At 40.9% G+C, this 12986-nt stretch overlaps 1 protein-coding gene and 1 long non-coding RNA gene across 8 annotated transcripts in view; one reads left to right on the top strand and one right to left on the bottom strand.

The window, feature by feature from the left end:
• Positions 1 to 9909, top strand: part of LOC137656838 (uncharacterized) — a 28012-nt gene extending 18103 nt beyond the window's left edge. Inside the window, exon 3 of the long non-coding RNA XR_011047025.1 lies at positions 9773 to 9909. This is a non-coding gene — a long non-coding RNA (uncharacterized lncRNA). The remainder of the gene's footprint in view (positions 1 to 9772) is intronic.
• rols (rolling pebbles) overlaps positions 8090 to 12986 on the bottom strand; it is a 482684-nt gene continuing 477787 nt past the window's right edge. For all 7 annotated transcript variants that reach the window (XM_068391170.1, XM_068391169.1, XM_068391168.1 and 4 more), the window contains 2 exons: positions 12734 to 12834; positions 8090 to 11009 (listed from right to left, as the gene is read on the bottom strand). In XM_068391170.1, the coding sequence (XP_068247271.1) occupies positions 10769 to 11009; positions 12734 to 12834 (342 nt within the window). In that variant the 3' untranslated portion in view covers positions 8090 to 10768. The remainder of the gene's footprint in view (positions 11010 to 12733; positions 12835 to 12986) is intronic.

A 12986-nucleotide genomic window follows, 5' to 3' on the forward strand; every position in this document is an offset into this window, starting at 1 on the left:
CGGATGTCGGAGGTGTCCATTGAGACCGGACAGAACCCACTGCAAGAAGGCCCTGAATAAGGAGTGGTTCAACCACTCACGGAGGAAGAAGGATCCGTTTCGACGGTGACTGAGGTCCCTCAGCTCACTATGTCGGCATATCAACCTATGCCATCAACCTCTTCAGCCCCAACTCCCCAACTGGCTAGACAGGTCGGCAGGAGCGAAGCGCTCCTAGAGTCGATCCAGCAGATGTTGACCCTGTTTCGGAAGGAACAAGAGGAGAATAAGCAAGATCTCAAAGAGATGAAGAGAGAGGTACAGGAAGGGAAACGCCCTGGCGCTTCTAGGGGCTCCGCTAAGCCCCTTAAAATATCTGACCTCCCTCACTGCTCCGAAACCAACCCCTGGAGGTTTGACGGAACACATGCCCATGTTGAATGGGAAGCTTTATATCTCTGAGAAGTTGGGGTCCAAACCCCTTGAAGAGCTTCAATTCTGGCCCAGCTTTCAGCGTACCCAGATTGCTATGTGAAACTGCGAGATGAACCTACATCCCGCGAGGAGACTATACCGAAGGAAGTCATTGTCCTCGACCATGACAAGGCACAAGCCATCCTTACCAAGACCCAGAAAGGAGCCGGGTATATTAACTCCAAAGTCTCAGCATTGAGCAAGAAGCACCCAGCCTTCATTGCTCCTTCCTCTAGAGCCTTCCCCCTTTCGGGGAAAGCCCTAGACTGTGTCATGAGAGCAGTCGAAGAGGGCAAACCCTGCCCAATCCTAGAGAAATGCAAACCATTATCTCTAGTTATGCCCACCTGCGAGGAGAAGTGGAAAGAGGTACATCTAACCTTCTCCGTCTCGAAGTTGGATCTGGAGATAGCAGGCTAGCAGTCTAATGAGAACTTTCCAAAGTTGCCAAACCATCTTTTGAGAAGGAACCAGGAGACGAAAGATAGTCTTGCCGTCTCCCTATCTCATCAGAACTGCTTGGAAATGTGTGGAGGCGTTAAATAATGCCCCACCCTTGTAATGGATTTGTATGCTTTTCTCAGGTCAAAAAGGACCTGTAGAGAGCATGTGTTTGCCGCAACAACGGTGTAACACGAACCCAGAATACCGATTTCATCATGTATCTGGGGCGAAGACCCTTTCCCACAGCAAGTGGTCCAAGAAGTCATTGCCAAAGCCACCACGGAGAATAGGAACCTTCTCCAAAAGTGGGGCTTGTTCTCAAAGAGGAAATCTTCATTAGAACTGCACAATTTCCGACTGTGACCTTGACCACCTTTTGGCCATACAAAGGTAAGGGCCCAAAAAGAGGATCCTCCGGAAACCCCCCAAGGGTGGAGCAGGACGCGGTCACGGAAACAAGTCCTCAGGAACCTCTAAACAATGAGAGGTTCCAGGTAGGAGGCAGACTTTTCCACTTTCGGGATCGTTGGACCTTCGATCCTTGGTCCACAGCCAAATTACGAATGGACTTGGTTGGAAATGGAACAAAAATCCACCCCACTTTTCCAAAATTCTTCCAACACTCCACCCCCTTATTGGAAGAACATACCTCAGAACTCTTGAATAAGAAGGTAATGAGAAAAGCGAAGTCCATCAAGATTCCAGGGAAGGCTGTTTTGTGTTCCCAAGAAAGACTCGGACAAACCCAGAGTCATTCTAGACTTGTCTCCACTCAACAAGTTCCGGATGCTTACATTGCAACACATAATAACCCTTCTACCAAAAAGGGGCGTACACACTCTCAATAGATCTGGCAGATGCTTACTGGCACCTACCAGGCAGTCGCCCCCTCCCCTCCTACTTAGGATTTAGGTTACAGAAGCCAAAATATGTCTTCACAGCCATGTCCTTTGGACTAAACATAGCCCCAAAGGTATTCACAAAGCTAGCGGACACGATCATCCTGCAACTACGCTCCAAAGGAGTACAAGTAGTAGCATACCTGGACGATTGGCTGGTGCGGGCATCATCCAAGACTACTTGTCTGCAAGTGGCCGGAAAGGTGATCCAGTTCCTGGAACACCTGAGCTTCAAGATCAATCGCTAGAAGTCTTGCCTTTCTCCAGCTCACAAGTTTCAATGGTTAGGAATCTATGGGAACTTGCAGTCACACCACCTCTCCATTCTATTAAAGAAGAGGAGAGAAATATCTGCGTCTGTCAAGAGACTAATCTAACACAAGAGGATTTCAAAACGCCAACAGGAAAGAGTACTGGGCTCTCTCCAGTTCGCAGTAGTGACAGACCAAATACAGAGGAGCCAAAGAGACAGGCTATGCACAAATGTCTCTCTTTTTGGAGAGGGAGGCTATTGTCCGGTCCTGGATGTCACTGCTCTCAACGCCTTTGTTCAGAAGACAAAGTTCTCCATGGAGACATCGAAATCAGTCCTTACCGCAGTAGGAAAGGTCCACTGGATGGTCTCTTTAGACCTCCAGGATGCTTACATCCACATCCTCATCCATCCGAACTTCAAGCAATACCTGAAGGTTCGTGTATAGGAGGAAGTTGTCCAGTTTTGGGCTCTTTGTTTCGGTCTCAGCACCACACCTCAAATAGAGGGTGCGTCTGTTAGGACCTGTCGTTCTTCTTATCCATAGACCTCTTCCAAGGAATGTCGACCATAAACTTCTTCCAAGCTCCCTATCCCCTGGGAGAAGGAATGTCGAACGACAAAGGAAACGAGAGGCTTTAGCTCCCGAGCAGACGCTTCCTCATGCATACCTATTGACGCTTCCCAGGACGCTCACCTTCATCATAGGAAAGGTGAGGTAAAAGTTTTGCGTCATCTTCGCATGACGCAACGCCCAGACGAGGCTGGCGTCAACTTCCAGACCTCTGAAGAGGAAGGTGGACACGGTCAATCAGCGTCCTATCATGACACCGCAAGCTTCTGGTTGTAGTCTTTGGAGCAGTCTTGAGTGTTTTTTCATTCTACCGAAGAAAACTCTCCTACCAAACATCCTTTAAGGATGTCAGCAACTGTCTAATAACGTCCAACTCACCCAGTTGCAGGACAGTTGTCTGAGCCTAGCATGACATCCGGTCATGCTCCTTCTCCACCGTCAAACTGGTTATCGTTTTCTGAACGCTCTGCGTGTTTTTTAAACGGTGTAGAAAGAGAGTTTGTGGTAGATGTGACGTCTCCTGTACCACAACATGTTGACCCTATTTTTATTATGCTGCTAGATATGCAACAGAAGCTCTCCTCGTTCATGCTTTTTTATCAGCCTGCGAACAACAAGAGAGTAGCAGGCCTGGACCCTGAGCGTCGGGCAACTTCACACCTGGACGCCAAGCGTAGTGAAGCTACTAGTTGAGGTGTTCTTGATGACGAACGTCATGACAACTCCCTAGTTAAATGTTGTATTTTAGCCATTTTTACCCAAGGAGTCAAGCAGACAGATGTGACGTCGAACGTCCACCTATCGGGACGTCGAGCTTCCAGCGGAACATGACATCCTGCAGGACGTGACGTCGAGTGTCTATCGGGACGCGATGTGAACCATAAAGCAGAATGCGACCCCGAGCATCCAACATCTCGTGACATGGACTTGTACGCATTTCCACTGTTCAATTCATTACAAAGTGATGCAAAAGTTTGTGTCACACGAAAGGAACGGATTGACTCTAGTGGCCCTCTTTTGGCCCTCAGAGAGTGGTTCACAGAGGTACTGCAAAGGATGGTAGACACTCAAAGAAGTCTTTCATTAAGAGTGGATTTACTCAAACAACCCCACTTGGAAGGTACCATCTAAATCTCCAAGCTCTTCATCTAACTGTCTTCAGATTATCGAAAAACTCACAAGAACGAGAGATTTTTTCGAAGGAAGCAACTAGAGCTATTGCAGGAGCAAGGAGTACTTCTTCCATCAAGGTTTAACAATCTAGGTAAGTTGGGGAAGCGAGGTTTGTTAGAGAGGGGTGCAGAGTCAACTCTCTTTCCTCGCCCAGTACAGTACTTCTATAACACAGATTGCTGACTTCCTGTTACATCTTCGAAGGAAATGCAATTTTGTTATCCTCTACCATCATAGGATACAAGAGTATGTTAGCAACCGTATTCATGGCAAAGACTTGGACCTTTCTAATGTTAAAGACCTACAGAAACTTCTCAAATCATTTGAAACATCAAAGCAACAGCTGTAGGATTCACCAGTTTGGAATCTGAATATTGTCCTGAAGTTCATTATGAGTGACAAGTTTGAGCCCTTGCATTCAGCTTCATTTAAGGACCTCACGATGAAGACACTATTTTTGGTCAGTAGGGCGACAGCTCAGAGTCAGTGGGATTCATGCTTTTAGCTTAAATGATTGTTTTTTTTCGAGACCCCTAAGCTATCTGCTCATTGCAGTTAGGCTTTCTCGCCAAGAACGAACGCCCTTCTCAACCTTGACCCAAGGCTTCTGAGATTCCAAACCTTTCGGATGTGGCTGGCGAGGAGTTAGAGTCCTGTGCTCAGTAAGAGCCCTGAAGTTATATCTGAATTGAACGAAAGAGTTGCGAGCCTAGTCGGAAGCTCTTTGGTGCTCAGTCTAGAAGCCCTCATTACAGATGTCGAAGAATGGGCTTTTATTCTTCATCAGGCTCTTAATTAAGAGGCTCATGCACTTTGCAGTAAGGCAGACTGTAAGTTTTTATAAAGGCCAAGATGCTTGAAGTTCAAACTGTAACAACTTCGGTGGCCTTCAAGCAAAATAGATCATTGCAAAGCATTAAGGGCACAACCTTTTAGAGGAGTAAATCTGTGTTCGCTTCACATTATTTGAAACATGTCCAGACTCTTTTTGAGGACTGCTTCACTCTGGGACCATTCGTAGCAGCGAGTGCAGTAGTGGGGGCAGGATCCACCATTATGTTCCCATAATCCTAATACCCTTTTCTTCTCTTGGAACTTTTGTATTTTATGGTTGCTTGGAGATTGATCGACAGTCTTCCTCAATCATTGATTTTAGCAGGTGGTCAATTTTGTTCCTTGAGAGAGCCCGGAACCAGGGTATTGGTTGAGGTCCTGTCATAGTGAGGTATTTATACAGTTTTGACAGCTCCTAGAGATCTTTTCAGCCCCCTGAGTGGATCGCAGGGTCTCATAAGGAAAGCGGACTAATGAGTAGTATCATAAAGTCAGCTTCCTTATCAAGTACGAACCCTTAAGCTTGTTATTTAACTCTTAAGTAATATTCCAACAATGTTGGCTGTCTCTGACCCTCCACCAAGGGTGTCAATCAGCTATATATATATCCACTGGGTAAGTCAGATGTTTAAAAATGATATTTTCATTATAAAATAAATTTTTGAACATACTTACCTGGTGGATACTGTATATATAATTTAACTCCCTATGAGCATGGAAAATCTGAGGAAACATGGAATGGTTCTAGGTACCGTCGCGTGAGGGCTCACTGGTGGTACACCTGGCTGCTCAATCTGCGATTGCCGCGGGTTTTGAGTTTCTACTGTGACGTCGGGGACTTGAGCTATATATATATCCACCGGGTAAGTATGTTCAAAAATTTATTTTATAATGGAAATATCATTTCTGTTCGCAATAGCCTCAGGGGCTAGAGTTAGTGAAATATTGACCCTATCAGGATTGTAGGCCATATTCAGTTCCTAACCAGGAGAACTGAACCCCTTTCCTGATCCTGCCTTTCTGGCTGAGAACGAGCTACCCATCAAAAAGTGGGGTCCTTGGAGAATCTGCCCACTGAAGGAAGATGTGTCTCTATGCTCAGTAGAGTGTCTTAAGGTCTATCTTGGTAGAACTTCAGACTTCAAGGAAGGAAAGCTCTTCCGAGGCAAAACCTCAGGATCAAAATATATCCCTAAGATAACTGAGAGCAATGCTCGTTCACTTATTCGCAGAGCGGATCCTGACAGCTCACCCGCAGGTCACGATCCAAAGAAGATTGCTTCTTCACGGAACTTCTTCCAACACGGGGGCTTTGGTAGACTCCGCTCATACACTGAGTGGAGATCAACCAGGTCTTTTACAGACACTATACGAAGAAAGTGCATGAAATAAAACATGTTGTGGTGGCGGCAGGTAGTGTTAAAAACCCGTCGCCTAGCGCTGCGATAAGCAGTGAACTGCTTTGGAACTTTCCTGTGCATCGGGTGCATGTGTACATTTACCCTCGAGTGCAAATCACAACGATGATTAACACACTGTTCCATTTAGGTGCATATCTGACCTATAACACCAGTGCCGAGTGAACGTTGCATCACGGTGTTCATGCATTTCCAAAATCTGTACAAATAAGTCTATTTGCCAAATCATAATCAGCCATTGCTTGGCCCTCCCTGGTTCTAGCTTGGGTGCTGATCATATGTATATATGGTCAGTCTCTAGGGCTTTGTCCTGTTTGCTATTGCTAGGGCAACGTCTCTGTCCCTTGCCTCTGCTATTCATGAGTGGCCTTTAAACCTTAAACCTGGTACGTACAATGTACTGTCCGGTCCCATCAGCCTACTCATTCCTATGATGGACTGATAGCTGGTTGATGAAGCTGTTCCCCTCGGTCCCATACGAGATGATGGAGGTGGACATATTCTAGGTAAGAGCAAGAACCAACCAGTTCAGTTGTAGGGCAATTACTCCCTCCAATATTGTTATTATTACTTGCTAAGCTTCAACCCTAGTTGGAAAAGCAGGATGCTATAAGCTTAAGGGCTCCAACTGGGAAAGTAGCCCTGTGAGGAAAGGAAATAAGGAAATAAATTACAAGAGAAGTACAGTAATTAACAATGAAATAAATCTAATATATAAACTATAAAAACTTAAAAAACGAGAGGAAAAGAAATAAGATAGAAGTGTGCCAGTGTGTGCCCTCAAACAAGAGAACTCTACCCCCAAGACAGTGGAAGGCCATGGTATAGAGGCTATAGCACTACCCAAGACTGGAGAACAATGGTTTGATTTTGGAGTGTCCTCCTAGAACAGTGGTTCTCAAACTTTTTCATGAGCGACCCTATTTGAAACATTTCATTCCTTCGCGACCCAGAGTAAAGTAAAGAGAAAGAAAACATGCAATGATATATACACTTTATTTTGGAAAAAAAATAATGTGTACAGCTTTTCATTCCCAAAACTAAACTAGTGGGATTTATGGCACTGCTTTTCCTTTTCACAAAATTAAACGAACAGTAATTTGTGGTTAAAGAAGAATAATTCAATTAAGCAACTGAAATACACTGAAACACTGAAAGCATGATAATGTTCCTGTGTCCCTGCGACCCATCAAAATTGATCTCGCGACCCAACTTTGGGTCGCAACCCATAGTTTGAGAACCACTGTCCTAGAAGCTGCTTAACATAGCTAAAGTCTCTTCTACCCTTACCAAGAGGGAAGTAGTTACTGAACAACTATAGTGTACAGTAGTAGTTAACCCCTTGACCAAAGAATTGTTTGGTAATCTCAGTGTTGTCAAATGTATGAGGGAAGAGGAGAATATGTAAAGAATAGGCCAGACTATTCAGTGTACGTGAAGGCAAAGAGAAAATGAGAAGGATCCAGTGTAGTACTGACTGGCCAGTCAATGGACCCAATAACTCTCTAGTGAGTTTATTTTGAATGGCAAAATGTTTGTTTACGCTGATGAACAAATTAAAAATTTTAAAAGTATAATTTGTATTTTTCAGTTATACAAACCAGGGCCCTTTTAAAAGTTAAACTTCAACCTTGACCACCCCTCATGTCTCCCGAACCGAAGGTAAATTATGAAGTGTGTTTGACAAGAGATAGGCTGGGATAGTCGCTCATGCTCACAGCAGGTTGTTAATCAATTTAAAAGTTATACCTGTAGTATCTAATATGTAGTATTGTAGCAGACAATTTTTATTTTATAAGAGTTGACTGAAATTTTTTATCAAAATTTATTTCACTTTTTAAGTTCAAAACATGATTACTGTTTTGTCAGTTATTGCCAGTGTATACCATATCTGTAAATAAGTAATTAATTTAGCAAAAGGATTACGCTTATAATGGCCAATCCTTTAAAGGTCTTAGTTTTGATTTCAGTGACTTGAAAATTATTGGTTAACATAGTTGTAGCTGAAAGTCACTTAGGGTTCAAATGAAATGAAAAAAAATTACCTTGACATATTTATTTAATGCATAGCAGACCATTCAAGTTACATATACAGCACATATTACAATATATAAAAAAAAATTTTGGCAGCACAATGATCAGGAATATAATAGTAATAAAGAGATCAAGTCCATATTTCACTTATCAGTGAGTTCTGCATAACATATTGCGATTCTTAGACAAGTCATTGTAGCAGATTTGTTAAAATATTAATCATAATGTAAAACTAATAAAAGGAAGCAGAAGAGCTTTGTTTCCTTTATAATCTTGAGTAAATGTTTTTATTCATTTTCATATAATTCTCTATATATATATGTATGTATAAAAAATTGCATTGCTACTTCATGAACCTGTCGTCACCATCACTCTTAATTCTATTAAAAATGACTAGCAACTTACGCCTTAGGCGTCATTCACACAGTGTATGCACATTCTTCACCCCTATGCCATTTTAGCTTAAGGTTACTGTACAATGAGAATTTAGAGAAAATTCACTCAGTAAACCTATGTTAATGACCCCTAAAGACACATGGGTAGCCCATGTGTCAATGCTACACAGTACTGTGTAGTACTTAAAAACTATACTGATTTCCTATATTCCTCCATATAGGAATAGTCTCTGTACAATCAGAAAAGCCCTCTTTGAAATATAAAGAGGTCTACCTGTATTTTTGTAAATATTTTGGGGTCATGCCATTATTGATATACCCAGTTTAGACTATTGCGGAGTGTGTGATAGTGGATGCCAATTTAAGAAGTGCCAATTATTGTTTTAAATTATAGCCAATGTTACTTTTGAATCGATGAGATTAGTCAAGGATTTACAGAAACCAGTCGGGATGCAGGCTCTTTTCAACCACAATACTGCTGATGCCCCTAATTGTCTTGAAGCCAAATGCATCTTAGGGTTTCTGTTGTCCATGGCCTAACCTCACCAGACTGATACAAAAAGTGACAATTACAAGTTAACACTCCGAGGGGGGAAATGTAGAGAGGCAGGATATGTTCGCAGAAAACTGAAGACCAATTTTGTTAGGAGGATACACTAACAAGGATAGATTGGGAAAGCTGTTAAGGGCACTTGGGGAAGGTCACTTTTAAACACATAGATTAAGCTTTGATATGAGGATGATTAACACTAAACAGATGATACGCTTACTAACTGGTAAAGTGTGGGTCATCCATGCCCTGCCTCCCTAATACATGAGCAAGTCATGACATCCAGGAGATTCAGTAGGTCTCAATAAGATATCACAAGTGTCTCGGTAATACATTGGGGATAAATATAAACATACCACAAGCAGGCCGGTAGTTAACACAATCATCCCCAGGCATACCCAATTATTCACATCATTCAGGCAGGAATTTTAACAGGCATACTCCCGTCATTCATTCGGATCCAGGTATAACCACACTTTTTATATTTGCTTTTTTTTTTAATTTTCTAACATCACAAGCACCGATCTATCACATGATGACTAATGACAGTGTACAGTACTGATGTTAGAGCTGTAAATTAGGCATGCAGGAAAATGCAATGCAGCCAAGGATTTTTATTTTATTAGCCAAAAAGCCATTTACTTTTGTAAAGTTACTAATTTATTTCATTCAGATACTGTATTGATATTTGATATTAAAAAAATCCTTAGCAACACTGAGCTAACAGTCAGCACACCTTCTACAGATGGTTAGTGGGCTGATTGGGTCTAAATGCTGGTCTAGCCACTCTCCTTAACACCGATGGGCTCTAGGAATCGACCCTCCAGTAACGCTCCGTGTAGAAGGGTACTCCCTGGTAGGAGAAACAACCTTACCGAAGCACTACCTTAGGATCAAGAATGCTAGAGACATCATCTCAATTACATGGGGCCAGAGAAAGAGCCAAATTGGGAAAAAATCATTTGCAAGAAGCTAAAGCTCTGGCCGCCAAAAGAAATTTTTACAAGAGTCCAAATCAAGAGGTCAACATCAGGTGAGTCTCAGCCAGCTTGTTAAGGCCAGTCTTAGTTGGCAAGCTTACCCAGCCAGTCAGAGATTGTAGGATCACCATGAGTGTGGATATACAGTCGCAATCAGGAATAAACAAGTCCATAACATGAGCCTTTTGAGATTGCCTTAAATTCTAATTTGTCAGTAGCAAAATAAATACTTGCTATATATATAAATATATATAGTAAAAAAAATTCAGCATGCAGCAGGTTGTGAAACACGAAGACGTTCATCACAAGTAAACACCACAAGAACGTATCAAAAGGGGTTTTCCACACACATGGCATGATCAACGCTAGACAGGAGTAAAGTGACATAAGACAAAATAGCATTTTCTCTCTTCTCTCAGAAGGCTCATGGTAGCTTATGGGTAAGTCTCAAATCAAGTGGAATTCTTGAATGGAATTATTATGGTTATTATCTCCAAGTACAGAGTGGAAACAAGATAAATCCGGAAAGTCGTGTCTGGATACATCTTGGCTTTAGATGCACAGGGGGTGACTTCTGTGCTAACTCATTCAGAACTTTCTTATAACCTACATCGTTTTTAAAAGAACTCCTACTGTTATGCTTCTTTTAAAGCTTAAGACTCCAGGTTAACTAAAACATGTAAAAAATATTTTTTTTTTCCTTTTTTTCTTTTTATAACTAAATGATTTGGAGTCTATAACAGTCTTGTTTGAGCCTTGCTTTAAATATTTGAAGAGTATCCAGATTCTGATAAGATGCTTGATGTCATAGGGAGGTCGGCTTCAGATAATGTGTCGACTGAAGCTGCTAGTTGGCGAAGTTGTGCAAGGTCCGCAGAAGCGCAGGAGTCCAGCTCCGATTGCATTTCGTCACGGATTTTGATGAGGACGCGACGTACATCTCTTGTTTGAGGGGCTAACCTTACAGCTTCATTCACGTCTTCAAGAGCGTCTTGTAAGCGCCTGGAAGGTAAATTAGAAGTTTTTATTAACCGGTACAGTAATTGTCCTTTATATCTTTATTATCCCTAGAATATCTTGAAAAGGACTATGATTATCTTGGATAGCTTGCTGCAAATTGTATTTGTTATGATACACTGTACTTTTATCCAAATATAGTACCAAGTTTAATATTTTTTGTAGTAAAGTATAGTGTTAAAAGTTGAATATAAAAAATATCTTAATATTTGAGATTTAGTACAATGAACTTCTTTTCCAATATATATTACTGCAATTTACGTCTATTGTTGCATATAGAAATGGATGAGAATGTTATTAATTTATCTTTCAAATTCTTTTTCTCTTAAGTGGGCTACCATTTGACTATCGGACTATCCCCAAAATGTGATTAATATCGTGTTGTAATGGTGTAGTTTTATCAAGAAACTTTTACATAACCTTCATTGTGGACTGAATTAAAATGTCAAATCATAAAAAATCCATTTGCAAGCAAAGGTAATAATACTGCATAAAAATTCATAGGTGACCATCCATTTTACATTAATTCTACATATTCCCTTCTTAAAGAATAATTAGTTTATTGTTATACAGTAGCCAGCACTCACAGCCATTCAAAATAGTTTTACCGATATACGAAACGATTACTTTCAACGGCTTGAGATTACTTTCAATGGCCTGTATCTTAATTTAAGTCCCCTATCTGGAAGTAGATAATTCTAGGATATATTGAAACCCTGTCCTGTTGCCCTTGATAATAAATCCTCAATTTACTGGAGCTGTTGATCTTTCCAATATTGAAGCTCTTATTTTGGTACGACAGTTTCAATGGGGAGAACCTTCTATTTCTCATATCCAATTGGTCTTTTAACATGAATACCAAGAACAGGCATAAAGTCAGTTTGTATTTAACAAGAAAATATTAATCATCCCTTAGTAAGGGAGATTTTTTTTAGTTACTGATGCAGTTATTAACCTTCTGGAACTTCATTCTACAATGAAATATCTTTTAATTCTTTTGACAAAGGCTATCAACGATTTTTTCCCAAATTCTAGAGGGATGTCAGGAGATGTGGTTCCTTTGGTAATATCTCATTTGCATACTCACTTTTAATTGATTCTTACTGGAAGACTCATGGTCAGATACTGGTACTATTTATTATTTGAATCAATTTTCCAACTTTAAGGGAAAAAAACTCCATTAAGCACTACATACCCTGACACACCATCTAAATTGATTTACTAACTAGGAAAGTGCTCCCACTGCCTTGTGCTTCAGTCTATTGAGACAAATACCGCTGAAAGGCTACTGGTAAGATCTTACCTAAAGAAAAATCAAGCATTGGACAAAGGCATTGAGGCAAGTCCGCATATTTGTGAGTAAGCAGTCTCCAACAACTTGGCCACCATTAAGTTTGTCAAGGTATCCGGTTTCCATCTGACGTTTGGTGGCTTAGTTTGGTTTGTTAGTTTAGGAGATCTTGCCAAGCCTTCTTAAGCTCTCCCTATTAATTTAAATGGGCAAGCACATAGTTCCTTATCCTAATAAAATCATCAATTCCTTCTATAATACAGAGATGCCACACAAGAAGTCCCTGTGGTTCCCTTTTTTGTTTTGTTTCATTTGTTGATGTCGGCTACCCCCCAAAATTGGGGGAAGTGCCTTGGTATATGTATGTATGTACTGTACTTTTTATCAAAATAATTGAATAAAACACAACTATACTTACTTTGCTTCTCTCTTTGCCCGTGCACGAGCATAATATGCTTCATATGAGTCGCTTTTCATCTTCAAAGCATTATCAGCTAGTTGTATTGCTTCATCAATCTCCTGCAATATATATAATATGGTTATTTTACATAGAAAATGAAAAATTTTCACGTTTTAAGTTATGGTGGAAGCCTTTGTGGAATATTATAATAAATTAATGCTGTATATTTAATTTTGTTCAAATGGTTATTCTCATGTTTATTATTATAAGC

The sequence above is a fragment of the Palaemon carinicauda genome, chromosome 17 (assembly GCF_036898095.1).
Source record: "Palaemon carinicauda isolate YSFRI2023 chromosome 17, ASM3689809v2, whole genome shotgun sequence".
Classification (NCBI taxonomy): Eukaryota; Metazoa; Arthropoda; class Malacostraca; order Decapoda; family Palaemonidae; genus Palaemon; species Palaemon carinicauda.